The 13,189-nt window shown below is 44.5% G+C and overlaps 1 protein-coding gene and 1 long non-coding RNA gene across 3 annotated transcripts; one reads left to right on the top strand and one right to left on the bottom strand.

Annotated features, from left to right (window-relative positions):
- Positions 1 to 104: 104 nt before the first annotated feature.
- Positions 105 to 1,915, top strand: LOC120690013. Its single transcript, XR_005681548.1, has 2 exons — positions 105 to 529; positions 1,409 to 1,915. It is a non-coding gene; the product is annotated as an uncharacterized LOC120690013 (long non-coding RNA).
- A 3,755-nt stretch (positions 1,916 to 5,670) lies between these two features.
- On the bottom strand, positions 5,671 to 7,410 carry LOC120690011. 2 transcript variants are annotated; one of them, XM_039972520.1, is made up of 3 exons: positions 7,160 to 7,410; positions 6,740 to 7,040; positions 5,671 to 6,650 (listed from the first exon to the last, which is right to left on the bottom strand). In XM_039972520.1, exons 2-3 carry the CDS (start codon positions 6,824 to 6,826, stop codon positions 6,066 to 6,068), a joined length of 672 nt encoding a protein of 223 aa, XP_039828454.1. In that variant the 5' UTR covers positions 6,827 to 7,040; positions 7,160 to 7,410; the 3' UTR covers positions 5,671 to 6,065. The 2 variants fall into 2 exon arrangements, with proteins under 2 accessions (XP_039828454.1, XP_039828453.1); XM_039972519.1 differs by having other exon boundaries at positions 6,740 to 6,861; positions 7,160 to 7,406.
- Between the last annotated feature and the right edge of the window lie 5,779 nt (positions 7,411 to 13,189).

Below are 13,189 nucleotides of genomic sequence, written 5' to 3'. Positions count from 1 at the left end.
CTACGAGCCCGCAAACCCGCCCCGCAAAATTGTTGTTCGTGGCTTATACGGTCCAAAATTTTGGTGGGCCGATGTTGAACAGCCTACTAAAACCCGCGGACACAGAACAAACCCGCAAGAACCCGCAGGACTTTTTTTTTTCTCATCGGCAGATCTCGCGAAACCTGGCTGTCGCCGCCGGCCCGCCGCCACCATAGTTGACATCTCCGCCCAGCCACCCCGATGCATTTGACACCCAAATCCCCGTCCGACCGCCCGCTGCCCATAACCGGTCATCTTCTCGCGCCGCCCACCACGAAGTCGCTCGAGGGCCGACCCAGACGCCCTGCATCTACACTGCCACTGCTCCGGCCAGTCTGGCGCCGCCGTGGAGATGCCTAGCAGCACAGTAGTGCGCCAGCGCCCGAGCATCTAGCTTCTGTGGTCTCCGCTCAACTACTCAGCCAGCCTGCGGGCTAAGCCGTTACGCTCTGCCATGTCACCAAGTAGCAGCCACCCCTGCGCGCTGCTCTGCAAGTCTGCATCTCAGGTAGATTTGCTTAATTGCTTACCTTCATCATAAATTTGTATATGATTCAGTACTTCAATGGTTAGGGGTTTACTTAGCTAGTCCACGTCCCAAGTCAGGAGCAATGTAGAGGATCAAACAATACTAAAGAACAGTCTCCATCTCTGATTGATGAATTGTGCTCCAATCTAGGAATACAAATGCCATGGAATGCTAGTGCTGCAGACATACATGCCTGACACTGGCTTGTTTCCGGCCGTGTATAATCGTCATTTCAGTAGCTAGCAGGGCCTATGAGCTACCTTAGTTTTGGGAGAAACCTTTGTAATTGTTCACCAGTTCGATGAAATGAATTTAATGTTATAGGTATCTGACCCTTGTTTCTTTCTCTGATGCTGGTTAGATGAAATGAATTTAATGATCTTCAAAAGTTTTCTGACGAGCTAGAGTCTGAAACAACAAATTATGCTACGTGCTGCCCTCACCTGTAGGCTATGGCATTGTTGGTGCAAGTCCTGGTTACATTACATGATTCACAGTTTTCTCGGTGTGTATTCTAGCCTATTTGCAGCACCTGCATCAACAAATCCAGTCATAGAGCACTTGTCAATGCTTACAGTTTTCTTGATGCTACATTTCAAATTGATGAGGACTCAATTAACTGTTTGGGTCATAGAACACATGAGTCAAATTGATTTCTTGTCAATTTATATTGCTTACATATCTAGGATGATAGTTGTTTGTCTCAGCTTATTGCTTACATATCTTTAATTTGGATGTGAGAGCTCACAAGCACAAGATCTGAACTAAAAGAAGACATTGGCTATCTCTAATCTCTAGTTTGCACACAATTCTTGTTTGTCTAGTTGGATTCAGTTTTCATGGATGTTTTTTTCTCAGGGCCCAAGGAAGAAGATTCTCCTTGCAGTGGGTCCTCAGTCGAAGCAACGGCAAAGATGAGCAGCATGATCTGCGACTTGGAATTTGGAAACATTTATTTGGTAACTGCAAATTATTGGTGTAACTGAAGAATGCCTTACTGCAGATCTTGTAGGTCCTCCGTATGTGCTTGAAGGAGATTCGCAGTTGTACTCCAGATAGTGAATTATAACATAAGTTGATGAAACATGAGCATGTTGCATCATGCATCATCAGACTGTCAGATGCCTGTTTCTAATATTCTTTCTTAAAAGGACACGTCAGGTGTTGCAACCCATTTTTCTCACCAAGCAGGGTGTTCAGTGGGATAGAATACTTCTATCGAGATTATCACAGTACTGTATCAGGCATTTAATTAGTATTCAGAAAACCGTATGTGTTTTGAAGTTGAGCTGCTGCATGCACGTGAAGGACCTGAATTGGTTGCTAATTATTTGATAATAGAATGCACTATTCAGTTTTGGATTATATTGTTATTTTTCTATATTTGTACTATTTCTGGAAGCTAATTAGGCAATATTGGGCATTCAAGTGACGCTTTGTCAAGGAAAAAAGCTAGGTGAGTTCTAGCTTGCGGGTCAAGCGGGTTTAAGCATATTTACCGCACAGTCCACGAGATCCTAGGTACCGCAACGGCAGGCTTTGCGGACAATCGCAAACCCGTTTAATTTATTTGCGGCGAGCGTGGTGGCCTTGCGGCTGTCCGCAACCCGCCCCACTTGCAACCTGAGGTAGATTGTTCGCGCTCACGTGGGGCCCGCACTTTCCCCTTCCGTGGGCCGTGCTGCTGTGGCGCATTCATACAAGGCCCGCTTTCATCGCCTCTTCGGTAGTTCGGTTTTTTTAGAAACCAGTGGAGATGGCGCGTATTTATAGAACAACATTTAAAAATAATTAGATTGCATTAAATGATTATTAAATTTAAATTTATTTATTAATAGTGGTGGCACATGTTTAAAAAACAATATTTAAAAATAATTAGATTCATTAAATGATCTAATATTTAAAGAACTATTAAAAAATATTAATAGTGCAGATTGCATCAAATGATTATTAAAATTAAAATTTATTTATTAATATCTCATAGCAATTGAATCTCATCTAATATAAACTAATCCAAAGACTCACATTAAACTGGAAATTTCGGTAATTCAGAAATCCACTAACATACCACTACAGTAAACTATTTAATCTAAAGCGCACCAAGTATGTTTAAACGTATACACTATACATATATCCAATCATCATGAATTCTAACATCTAAAAATATCTCGATATAAATGCATGTTCTTACACATCATCATTATAGAAAACTGTAGCACAAACACACCTCATGATTCCAAGACATCTCTATATAAAGTATTCTTCATATATTAAATAATAATAGTAGCCCAGTAATTTCTCAAATAAGAAACAAAACTCTAACATGAAATATCATAGGCTCGTAAATGTACTCGTATGTCTATCTTTCAATGGAATTCTTTGAAAAGAATTATTACGATGCAACCATGAATCATTAAAATCATCTGTAGTTCTCCCGTTTAACTCAGAAGTCGGCTGTTGAACAATGTTATTGGATATATTTGCTTCATTAATCACAAACGCAACACCTACGTATAGACAATGCATTTTGAGTTAGCAGACTCACACATGGGTCAGTTTTGAAAAAAGATTATACCGATGTTCTCTATATTATTCCGAGCAGCTTCTTTCTCAGCCTTTTTCTGCTGATAAATTTCCCGTATGCTTGCGTACTTCTCTCTTTTCCTTTGCCGCTTAGTCTCCCTTTGATTAGTGGAAGCACATTTAATTGTAAAAGAATCATGAAATAACCATGAAGCACAAAGTTTATAAATTGCTAAGAAGATATGAAAAAAACACCTACGACCACATCATGGGTAACTGGCTCGTCACGTAATTGTCTTTTACGATGATTCACGTGTTTGTGATATCTCCAGATGGTCGGCGGCTATCCATTGCTAAGATAAATATTCAACTGATCATGGATCACGGATCTTTATTAACACAGATATTTAAAATACATGGTTCCCTATAGCCATCATATTCAAACAAAAAAATGTATCAAAAGTTGATGAGAACAATATCTTACATCTAGCAGTCTCAGCAAAGAGCTCGACCTTTCATCGATACGGTAGCGAGAAGCACATCAGGGGCGCACAGGGTGACCTAGGCCACGGACAGAAAGGGCCCTGACTGATGACGACGACCATGAAATGTGTGATGTTAGGACGGGCTGGGAGAACACGTGGGGATGCCAGCGACCACGACAAGGGAAACACAACATTCGAATGGAATGAAGAACGTTACCTTTATCAGCGACAAAATGATATGGGACGTCATCGGTGGTCAGCAGATCGACGGGCGCCGGTGGACAAGGGCATCGGTGACTAGAACAAAAATGTACGGACGCCGAAGAGGCCTGGACGCAGGTGGCAGGGACAACAGAGATAGGGAGACGTGTGCACCGGTGGTGGATAGGGGCGGCGGTGGCCTAGGGTGCCGGTGGAGAGGCCTAAACGCTGGTGGCAGGGACAAAGTTTTCAAGGACGCCGATGCCATGGAGGCATGGACAATAGAGGCAAAAGGTGTGCGTGTGTCGTTCCAAAAAAAAGCTGTGCTACAAAGAAACCTTATGCATGTGTATAATAAGGAAAGAAAAGAATCGTGTGCGTGGGCATAACAAAAGGAAGAAAAGAATATTTTTTTCCTTCCAAACACAAACCTTGTGCGTGTGGATAAGGAAGGAAAAAATAAACCGTGTGCGTGTGCATAAGGAAATAAGAAAAGAAACAAAGGAATATTTTCCTTCCGAACTTACTTTTTCTTCCTCACATTTATGTGAATTTATGGGAATTGATTGGTCGGCCACGCAGGGTGGTTCAGCTGAAATTTTTGTCATGCATGAGCGTGTGGTATCAAAGGAAAGTAAACTGCGGGTAGAAGAGGTGGGTAAAACTTTTGGTGAAAAAAAATATAGCTTTTGGGTGGAAACATTTTTCTTCTATCAAAAAAAATAGGACTCCACCCACTTTCGTCAAACCTCTGGACCTGACAAGTGGGACCTCCGTGAAGGGAATGGTAGGCCTAATCTTGGTGAGAAAGGTTTTCAATGGTTTCAACTTTTATGATGCCATGGACAATGGAGGCAAAAGGTGTGCGTGTGTCGTTCCAAAAAAAAAAAGCTGTGCTGCAAAGAAACCTTATGCATGTGTATAATAAGGAAAGAAAAGAATCGTGTGCGTGGGCATAACAACAGGAAGAAAAGAATATTTTTTCCTTCCAAACACAAACCTTGTGCGTGTGGATAAGGAAGGAAAAAATAAACTGTGTGCGTGTGCATAAGGAAATAAGAAAAGAAAAGAAACAAAGGAATTTTTTTCCTTCCGAACTTACTTTTTCTTCCTCACATTTATGTGAATTTATGGGAATTGATTGGTCGGCCACGCAGGGTGGTTCGGCTGAAATTTTTGTCACGCATGAGCGTGTGGTATCAAAAGGAAAGTAAACTGCGGGTAGAAGAGGTGGGTAAAACTTTTGGTGAAAAAAAATATAGCTTTTGGGTGGAAACATTTTTCTTCTATCAAAAAAATGGGACTCCACCCACTTTCGTCAAACCTCTGGACCTGATAAGTGGGACCTCCGTGAGGGGTATGGTGGGCCTAATCTTGGTGAGAAAAGTTTTCAATTATTTCAACTTTTATAGTATAGATAGATTCAGTGGTAGTTCGGTTCATAGAGGTGCTTTCATAAGCTATTTTTATCTTTGTTTCTCTATACTCTCTCCATGTCGGACGATCTCTCCAGTACGGAAAATCAAACCTATCACTCTTTCAGAATAGAATAGAAAAAAATTTCAGGCTAGCAGAGCCAGCTACGGAGCTACTACATAAATAAACAATGAAATGATCCAAAATAAAATGATACAGTAAACAAAACAATTTTATTTTAGAAAATTGATGATAGATATAGGCTTTCTACTCAAATTCTATCTCCAGCAAGTTTCAATATGGGTGGCTTTCTCCGTCCTTTTGGCGCAAAGGCAACGATGAGGAAGATGACTTCAAAGTCGATTTATCGCGACGAAAGAATGTGGACGTTATAGAAGCACGAGCAGGAGAAGAAAAGGAAGCCCATCAGTGAACTGAACATAAATATGAGTTGGCGTGCAGCAATGTTTCACAAGGATCTGTATGTGATGAAGCTTTCAGGGGGCACAAGTTTGGATCAGCCAGCCATTCGATTAACATCACACTGAAATTTGCAGGGCACAAGGTCCTATTGTTTTCACCGAACTTGTCTTGCATTTTCGCCGCCTTGTATCTGTCGTCAACAAGAGCAGAACTGCAGAAGCACTTGCCGTTAGGTAGTCACACTTGTAGCTGAAAAGCAAGCCCCTACAGCCTCCTTACATTTTGGGAAGTGGCTCCTACATTCTCCTGAACGACTAGTCAATTATTGATTTAATTTCTAGACTTGATCTGAACACGCAGCATTCAACTGAAGAACAGTAGCAAGTCAACACCCTGACACACACAGTGACACTAGGAGCAGCAATCGACACATGCAATGTGTTTCTTTGGTTCCCCCTCTCATAGCGTCATGCCATCTTGAGGCTGAGCCAGTGGAACAGCAGCGGCGGCGGCGCCTGCATCCCGACGCCGTCATCCACCGCCTGTACCACGTCCAGCCCGGCGCCCGGCCTCCTCTTGTGGTGGTACGGCGTGCCGCGCGCCTGGCGCCACTCGCGGCCGGAGGCGTTGAGCACGTCGGACTCCGTCGACGACGACGAGAGGCTCTCCCCGCCGGACGGGTACTCGCCGTACCTCTTCTTGGCCCCGCCGCCGCCCACGGCCAGCGTGAGCTTCAGCTCCGCGTCGTCGTCGGTCTCCTCCTCCGCGTCGTCGTCGTCCTCCTCCTCCGCGCTCCGCACGTACTCGACGGCCGGCGCCACGACGTCGAAGCTGAGCGCCGTGCGGGGCGTTGGTGTCGCTACTGCTACGTAGCCGCCGGGACCGCGAGCGGCGTAGCGGTGCTCGTAGGCGCACATGCCGAGCGCGCCTCTGCTGTGCTCGGTGGAGCCGCCGTTCGGGGAGGTCGACAGGTTCCTCTGGCTCTTGAGCTCCCTCTTGAGGTCTCGCATCAGAAGCTTCTGGATCCTGTATAAGCGATGGAGCTCGTGAACCTGTAACGTCAAGGGAGAAGATGTTGATCAGTGCATTGTCCTCAGCAAGCAAATTGGAATGCTCGAGAGAATGAAGCCTTTGATCTTACTTGCTGTCTGAAAGTCTGTTCGTGCTTCAGCATGGCCATCTTCAGCGTATCTTTGTCGCCGTGCCTGAATACTTGCTCCATGGGCATTGTGGAATTGTGTGCTTCTACTCTATCTCTCTCCTCTAACCAGAAGTGAATTCAGATAAGAAGTGAGCACTGTGCAACTTTAAGAATGAAAGCAGTCTAAGGCTACAATATGTCTGGTAGGTTTCTGAAAATAGAAGACTGAAAGAAGTTTGATTGTTATCAGAATGTCCTGATCCAAAAATATGTTTACTACAAATGAGAAGGGTAGGTAAGCCTGAAAAGGGATAAAAATCATGCCAAACTCAGCTCCTAAGCTTAAAAATGATTGAACAGGGTATTGAAAATTGATGAGCAAATCAGAAAGGAACCCAGAGGAAGGAGCTCGTTCCTCACCTAGTGTAACTGCTTGATGTCAGAGAAGTGACTCACGAACTGTATCCTACTGAGCTTACTCCTTGGCTCTTGCCACTCTCAGTTCCTGATCATTGTATGGCTCCAAAGGCCACAAGCTTTCCCTTTTATACACGTCTATCTCCACTCCAGAATGCAGCTCCGCTCCCTCTATCTGAACTCTCTGTAGAAAAAAGCAGCAGGGGACAAGACACGAAGGATGTAAGATTCCTTTCACAGTGGCCGTATTTTTAACTAGGCATGCCGAACGATAAAAGCACACATCACTCTGGCCCCTTTTCTTGCAGCGGTTCAGGAACAAGAGGGAAACAGGCAACGGATTAAGAAATGGGCCACCACCTAAATTACATGTGCCTTTGCGTAATCATTCGGCTGTAATAGAAAATTACTGTAAAAGGGTTTTGTGGTAAAAAGCGTGATGAATGCAAGCTTTTGGAGCCGAATGTACGGTGAAGATAAGCTTTTGGACGACAGCAATACGTCAGTGGACCTCTATTCTTTCAATGCACATACAACAAGGCGTCAACAACAGCTTTAAATCATTTACACCGGACACTCCTTTTCTCTACCGTCGCACCTGTTTTTCATTTCGAAGTTAGGGTTTGGGCGTTTGGTAGGTACAGCAGGGGGGAAGCTCCAGTATACACCATTATGATCCAAGGGATAGAGCAAAGAGGTTTTTACTGCCATGCTCTTTCAGTTTGAAGCTGTTAATTTGTCGAAACCAGCAGACCATTGGATGCTATGTGTTGAGCAGACATGTAGGGGCAGGGCATGCGGTGCAGCATTAGCCAAGGCCCAACTGATCAAGATTTCTTCTAAGTGCACGCCAACTGACTCCAATTTGACTGCTTTAAGTGTGAGAAGACCATGCATGGTGGTTCAAGAAGCAGTCCCGGAACATTTTGATACCCTTCATCCTCATGTCATGGGTCGGAGGCATGGACCATTCAGTGCTCATTACCATGCATGATTCGGATCAAGGACCGGGACTCTCTGGTCAGAGCTCCATGGGGGACCCGGGCAGGCAAAGTGGTCCAGCGGCCATTGCCGTTCCGCCTGTTCCTCCGTCCTCCCCCCTCAGACATGAGGTACAACCCTACCCTAATTGCACTAGCAAAGCTTGCAATCTAGTGTTTTTTTTAGATACTAATGATCTAGATAGCGTGTTAGCAGAAGAAAAAGGGTGCTGAACCAGACAAATTGTGTGTTAAAACTTAAAAAGGACTAAGCATGCAAAAGCGCCTTTCCCATTTGAAGCCACCAGTCCATCATGTCACTCGCTCCACGGTCACACAGGGTGCCTAGAGGAGGTAGCCATGCCCAAGTGCGGTTCCAAGAAAAGATGAGCCGAAAGGGCAGCACCATGTTAGAGTCCGCGAAGCAAGTAAACAATTCCCCAGATGAGTATTGAGTAGTGATCACTCCTGCAGTTTTAATCTGTTGCAACTACGGCAAGCAGGCTTCACCCAATTGGTTAGCTAGTAGTGCGACGGCCGCCACCTGCAGAAAGTTGCAAGCATATGTTTAACAATACTGCAGCTTGACAGATGCATAACACACCATAGATTAACAGAAGCAAACCTTGCTTATGTCAGTTCACTTCTGGAGCGCAGAGTAGTGTAGTGTTAGAAATGGTCTTTTCAGCCAGCGGCGCTAGCTGTGGAGCGTGGGGAACGGGGGTGGAAGAACGGAGGGCGAGGCGGCCGACAGCCGCGCACGCGCTGCCGCGGGAAGGAGGAGCAGCCGGGCCCAAGGCGGCGGGGCCCGCTGTGTCGTCGTCGGGCCCACATGGTATCTATTCACCGGCCCATGGGCCCGGTCGTCCTGGGCCATAGCAGATTCTCAGTGATGTCTTGGCGTGGCGTGGTGCATATATTTCATCTCCACAAATTATTCTACGCTCCTTACAAGTAATCACGTCATAGATACATCGTCTATAAAAAGTTAAAAACTATATTTTGATGATAAAATTATCATGTGAAAATAAAACCGTAAATAAAAAGAAATACACATATTATGAAGAAAAACTGAACTTATTTAGCTTGAGTTATAAGATGAACAAGCATGCTCGTTAATCTCAGCAATTTACTAGCATTATCCACTACAGCTACTCTCGTAGAGGATCAATCATGGCGACAAGCTTTGACTGGAAAAACCTGTGGAAAGGAAAAATGGAAGGTTGACAAGCTTAAAGAAGGTGATCAAGAGGAGCAAAACGGCAGAAAGTTTGTGGAAAGGGGTGAAAGCCGCTGTCATCCGTGTCCTCATTTCGCCGTAACAGCTCTTTGAGAGGAAACAAGTAATCACTTTGGCACGTAATAGCCGGGCACGAAAGGCTCCCTCTCTTTATTTTAGGTGCTAGCTGCCTCGCTCATGAATTCAGTGCGCATCATTGCGCCGTTCATCACGCACAAACTTGCACACAACTACGTACTTCTACGACGATAGAAAGTCTTAGAACAAAACTATCATCACGCATCTCTGCATCTGAATATGGCCAGTTCTCCTATGATGTGCTAGTTCGCATGTAGTTGTCGTATCGTACTGTTGCATCTGAATATCTGATAGAACAAAACTTATAGAGATATGCATGCAGTTCTTCGTATTTTCATGACGCACAAGCCTTGCATACAACTACAAGCCTTAGAAAAATCCAGCAATAGTACGCATCTGATACCATGGCAAAACTGAAATGGCAGGAATGATGATAGTGAAGCATGCTTGGCAGCAATCCAGGAGCTAAGCCTAGCCACTCAAATTCAGTGCTGAACTTTCCCCAAAAGCGCATTGGTTCCAGTAACTTAGCTTGCTCGGCTCTGTTAAACAAGTCGCCAAGCCAGGCCCTCCATGCGTTCCCGTTCCGTGAGCAGCGCGTGACCTCATCATGCCTTGCAAAACCATAACATTCCACTCGTGCCTTGCGCCAAGGCTATCATGCTCGTGCCGTTAGGGATCATCATGAGGATGGGTCAGGAGCCAGGGCGAGGATGATAATTTCTTAATTACCGACATGTCCTTCTTTAGTGCTAAACCTGACGGCATGATGCTACACACTGGCAGGCTTCTTCCGGTTTCCCCCTTGCTGCCCTTACTGCAGAAGTTATTTGAAGAATAAGTCCTTGTTCGATTGTTCATGCATAGCACGAGGAAAAAAAGATTAATGTTTTCAATTTCCGCATTGTCAGAAAACGAGCCGTGATCTCTGATGTTCACCAATCGCCAGAGAAGGGTCCTCTAAAAAAAATCACCAGAGAAGAGGGTGAGCACCGAGGCACGGAGCACGGGACTCAGATTTCGGTTGAGCAGGAGGACCTCAAACAAACAGCCTCCCCACCATAACTCCATCATGGGCCTGCTATCACTTTTTTTCTCCAAACACTAGTGTTGTTTCGTTTCTTTTCAGTAAAGCACGTCAAGAGCTTCTTTCTTGACCTCAGAATGTTCCTTAAAGCAGCCACACTCATCGGATAGAGAGAGGAACAACAAAGAGATAAAGTTATGTTGCTGCAGTATGTGTTGCTGCTGGAGATGAAAACCAAATAAATCAACCATGGATAGGAAAAACCCTGGACAAACACTGCCATTTTATCAAACTGGGTATCATGGCAAACAAGCTGCAGTCTGGTCAAAAACCGAAAGCACATTTCAGGCCTGCCCATACACATGATCTACATGGACAATCATGCTCAAGCAGTGTTCAAAAGAAGTAAAGAACACCCACACACACACATTCTACAGACCAGCATAAAAGTTACCCAGCCAGCCAAAGCGCCATGGAACATGCGTCTTGTAGCCGTCGGCCCCTCAAAAAGCGCAGCGCCGGATGGATCGATCGATGCAGAGGGTGGCCGGGCAGGCAGCGGCGGATCCAAAGGGGGCTGGGGGGCTCCAGCCCCCCTAAGAGCCCCTAATTACATGTAAATCACTGTAGCAAAAGTCTCAAATTACTATTAAATTTTCACACAAATCAACATATCCATTGTTTCAGCCCCCCTTGTCTCTCATCCTGCATTCGCCACTACGGGCAGGACCGGTGTCGATGAGGCATTCGACCACTTTTGATCAAGGAAAGAGACGGCCTCGCGGCCCACAGGCAGCTGTTCACGCATGGGCCCTTGTGCTGGCCTTTGCCTCTGGCCTGGGAGGAGGCTGGGTCATGGAACCCGAAAAGCCTGAGCACTTCGATCTTGACATCACAAAGACATGGCCGGTCTGGTCATCTGTTGGCCTTCGGGATATCTGGCCATCAGGCCATGCACATGCCAAGTTATCAAGTTGTGAAATGGAGAACAGGAGAAGGGTCCTTCAGTTTATGAGCAAGCAGTTCATGATCGACATCTGCAATAGTAATGTGATGAAAAGGACTGCACGCTTTTCCTGAAGTGTCATGAATATAGATGCTAGTGCTGCATTATTTCGAGATGGACTTGCTTGGCTAAATGTGGTTCAACCTGTGCATTTGCTTTTGAAATACAAATTCAGACGGTGATTCAGGGATTCAGTTATTCGGTATAGAAAACCATTCTTCTGACAACTACATTCAGTTCAGAATGTCAATGCTGTAACTAAAAGAATGAGAGAATGAGGAAACTAGTGAGATCTTTGTCTAAATAGAAGTGAAGGTAAAACTTGTTCGTTTTCATATGTGACTCGGTAAAACCTGCTAGTATATGCATGTCAAACAGTGTGTCATCAAGCAAAGTGGAAATGGTTCTTGGTGAGTTTCCGTGGCAATTGCCAAATGGAAATTAGGTCTTAGCTTGACAAACGCGTAATTGGGCTTTATTGGATGGACCGGGCCAGATTACTAATTTGGACTTTGGGTTCATGCTTGAACTTGATTAGCTCGACCACCAAGTTTGGGTTTGGACTTTAACAAAAGCCAAGAACTGGTGCTTTGAAACTGCTCGCTCGGGACGTTGAATACTTGAATAGAGACGATGATGCATGACAACTAGCCAAAAAAAAAACTAAGAAAAATTTGATGATTTCTCAAGTCGTCTTGCAATTGTCTCATGGACATGGAGCCCTAGCTGCTTGTCAACTGGCCGATTTGATTTGAATTATTTAGCGGAGTGGTTGGTTTGATTGAGTCAGATGATTGTTGTTCATGGATCACGCGTGGCGCGTCGTGGATGTTGTGAAGCTGGTAACAAATTCAAATTCTTAGTTTTCATGTGAAACATAAAAAGTAAATATACTTAGCAGCACTGAGGTTTTTAGGATGTGATCGTCAAAAAACTTGAGGCTATAAATTAGAACCGACATGTGTAGCTTGAGATTTGAGTGTTCAGTTATAAAATTCGAGTTGGCATAACTCCATGAAACTAAAAGGAGAAAGGAAACAGGAGTGATCCTCAAATTGGATTTCGAAAAAGCTTATGACAAAGTTAATTGGAATTTCTTGTTTGATGCTCTTAAACTTTGGGGATTTTCTGAGAAATAGTGTTGTTGGATGAAAAGTGTGGTCTGCAATGGCACTCTCAGTGTGAAGCTGAATGAAAAGACTGGTCCTTATTTTGTTAGCCACAAATGTGTTCGACAAGGGGATCCCCTCACTCTCATTCTCTTTAATTTTGTGGCAGACTGTATGGCCAGAATGGTCAGGAAAACTCAAAGCTCTGGCTTGATAACAGGCCTAGCTTGCAATCCGATTCCTAATGGAGTAGTTCTTTTACAATATGCTGATGATATTATAGTTTGCTTGAAAAATGATATGGACAATGCCAAAAACATGAAACTCCACCTTTACCTGTATGAATTAATGTCTAGGCTGAAAATCAACTTCTCCAAGAGTGAGATTATTACTATACATGGGGATGACAGTTTGGATATGCAGTTTGCTGACCTTTTCAACTGTCAGATAGGGAAATTCCCTATCAAATACTTGGGAGTGCCTGTTAGCCCTAGTAGATTGCATGTGAAAGACTGGGAACCTTTAGTGGAGAAGAATGCCAAAAAAACTGTCAGCATGGAAGGGGGGATCTATGTCTATTGCTGGTAGAACCA

The sequence above is a fragment of the Panicum virgatum genome, chromosome 9N (genome assembly GCF_016808335.1).
Source record: "Panicum virgatum strain AP13 chromosome 9N, P.virgatum_v5, whole genome shotgun sequence".
Lineage (NCBI taxonomy): Eukaryota > Viridiplantae > Streptophyta > Magnoliopsida > Poales > Poaceae > Panicum > Panicum virgatum.
This window is presented reverse-complemented; position numbering and strand designations above follow the sequence as displayed.

Coding starts and splice junctions, on each gene's coding strand:
- LOC120690011 (XM_039972520.1), bottom strand. CDS start 6,826: ATGCCCATGGAGCAAGTATTCAGGCACGGCGACAAAGATACGCTGAAG. Junction 6,651..6,739: donor AACAGACTTTCAGACAGCAA/GTAAGATCAAAG, acceptor TTGACGTTACAG/GTTCACGAGCTCCATCGCTT.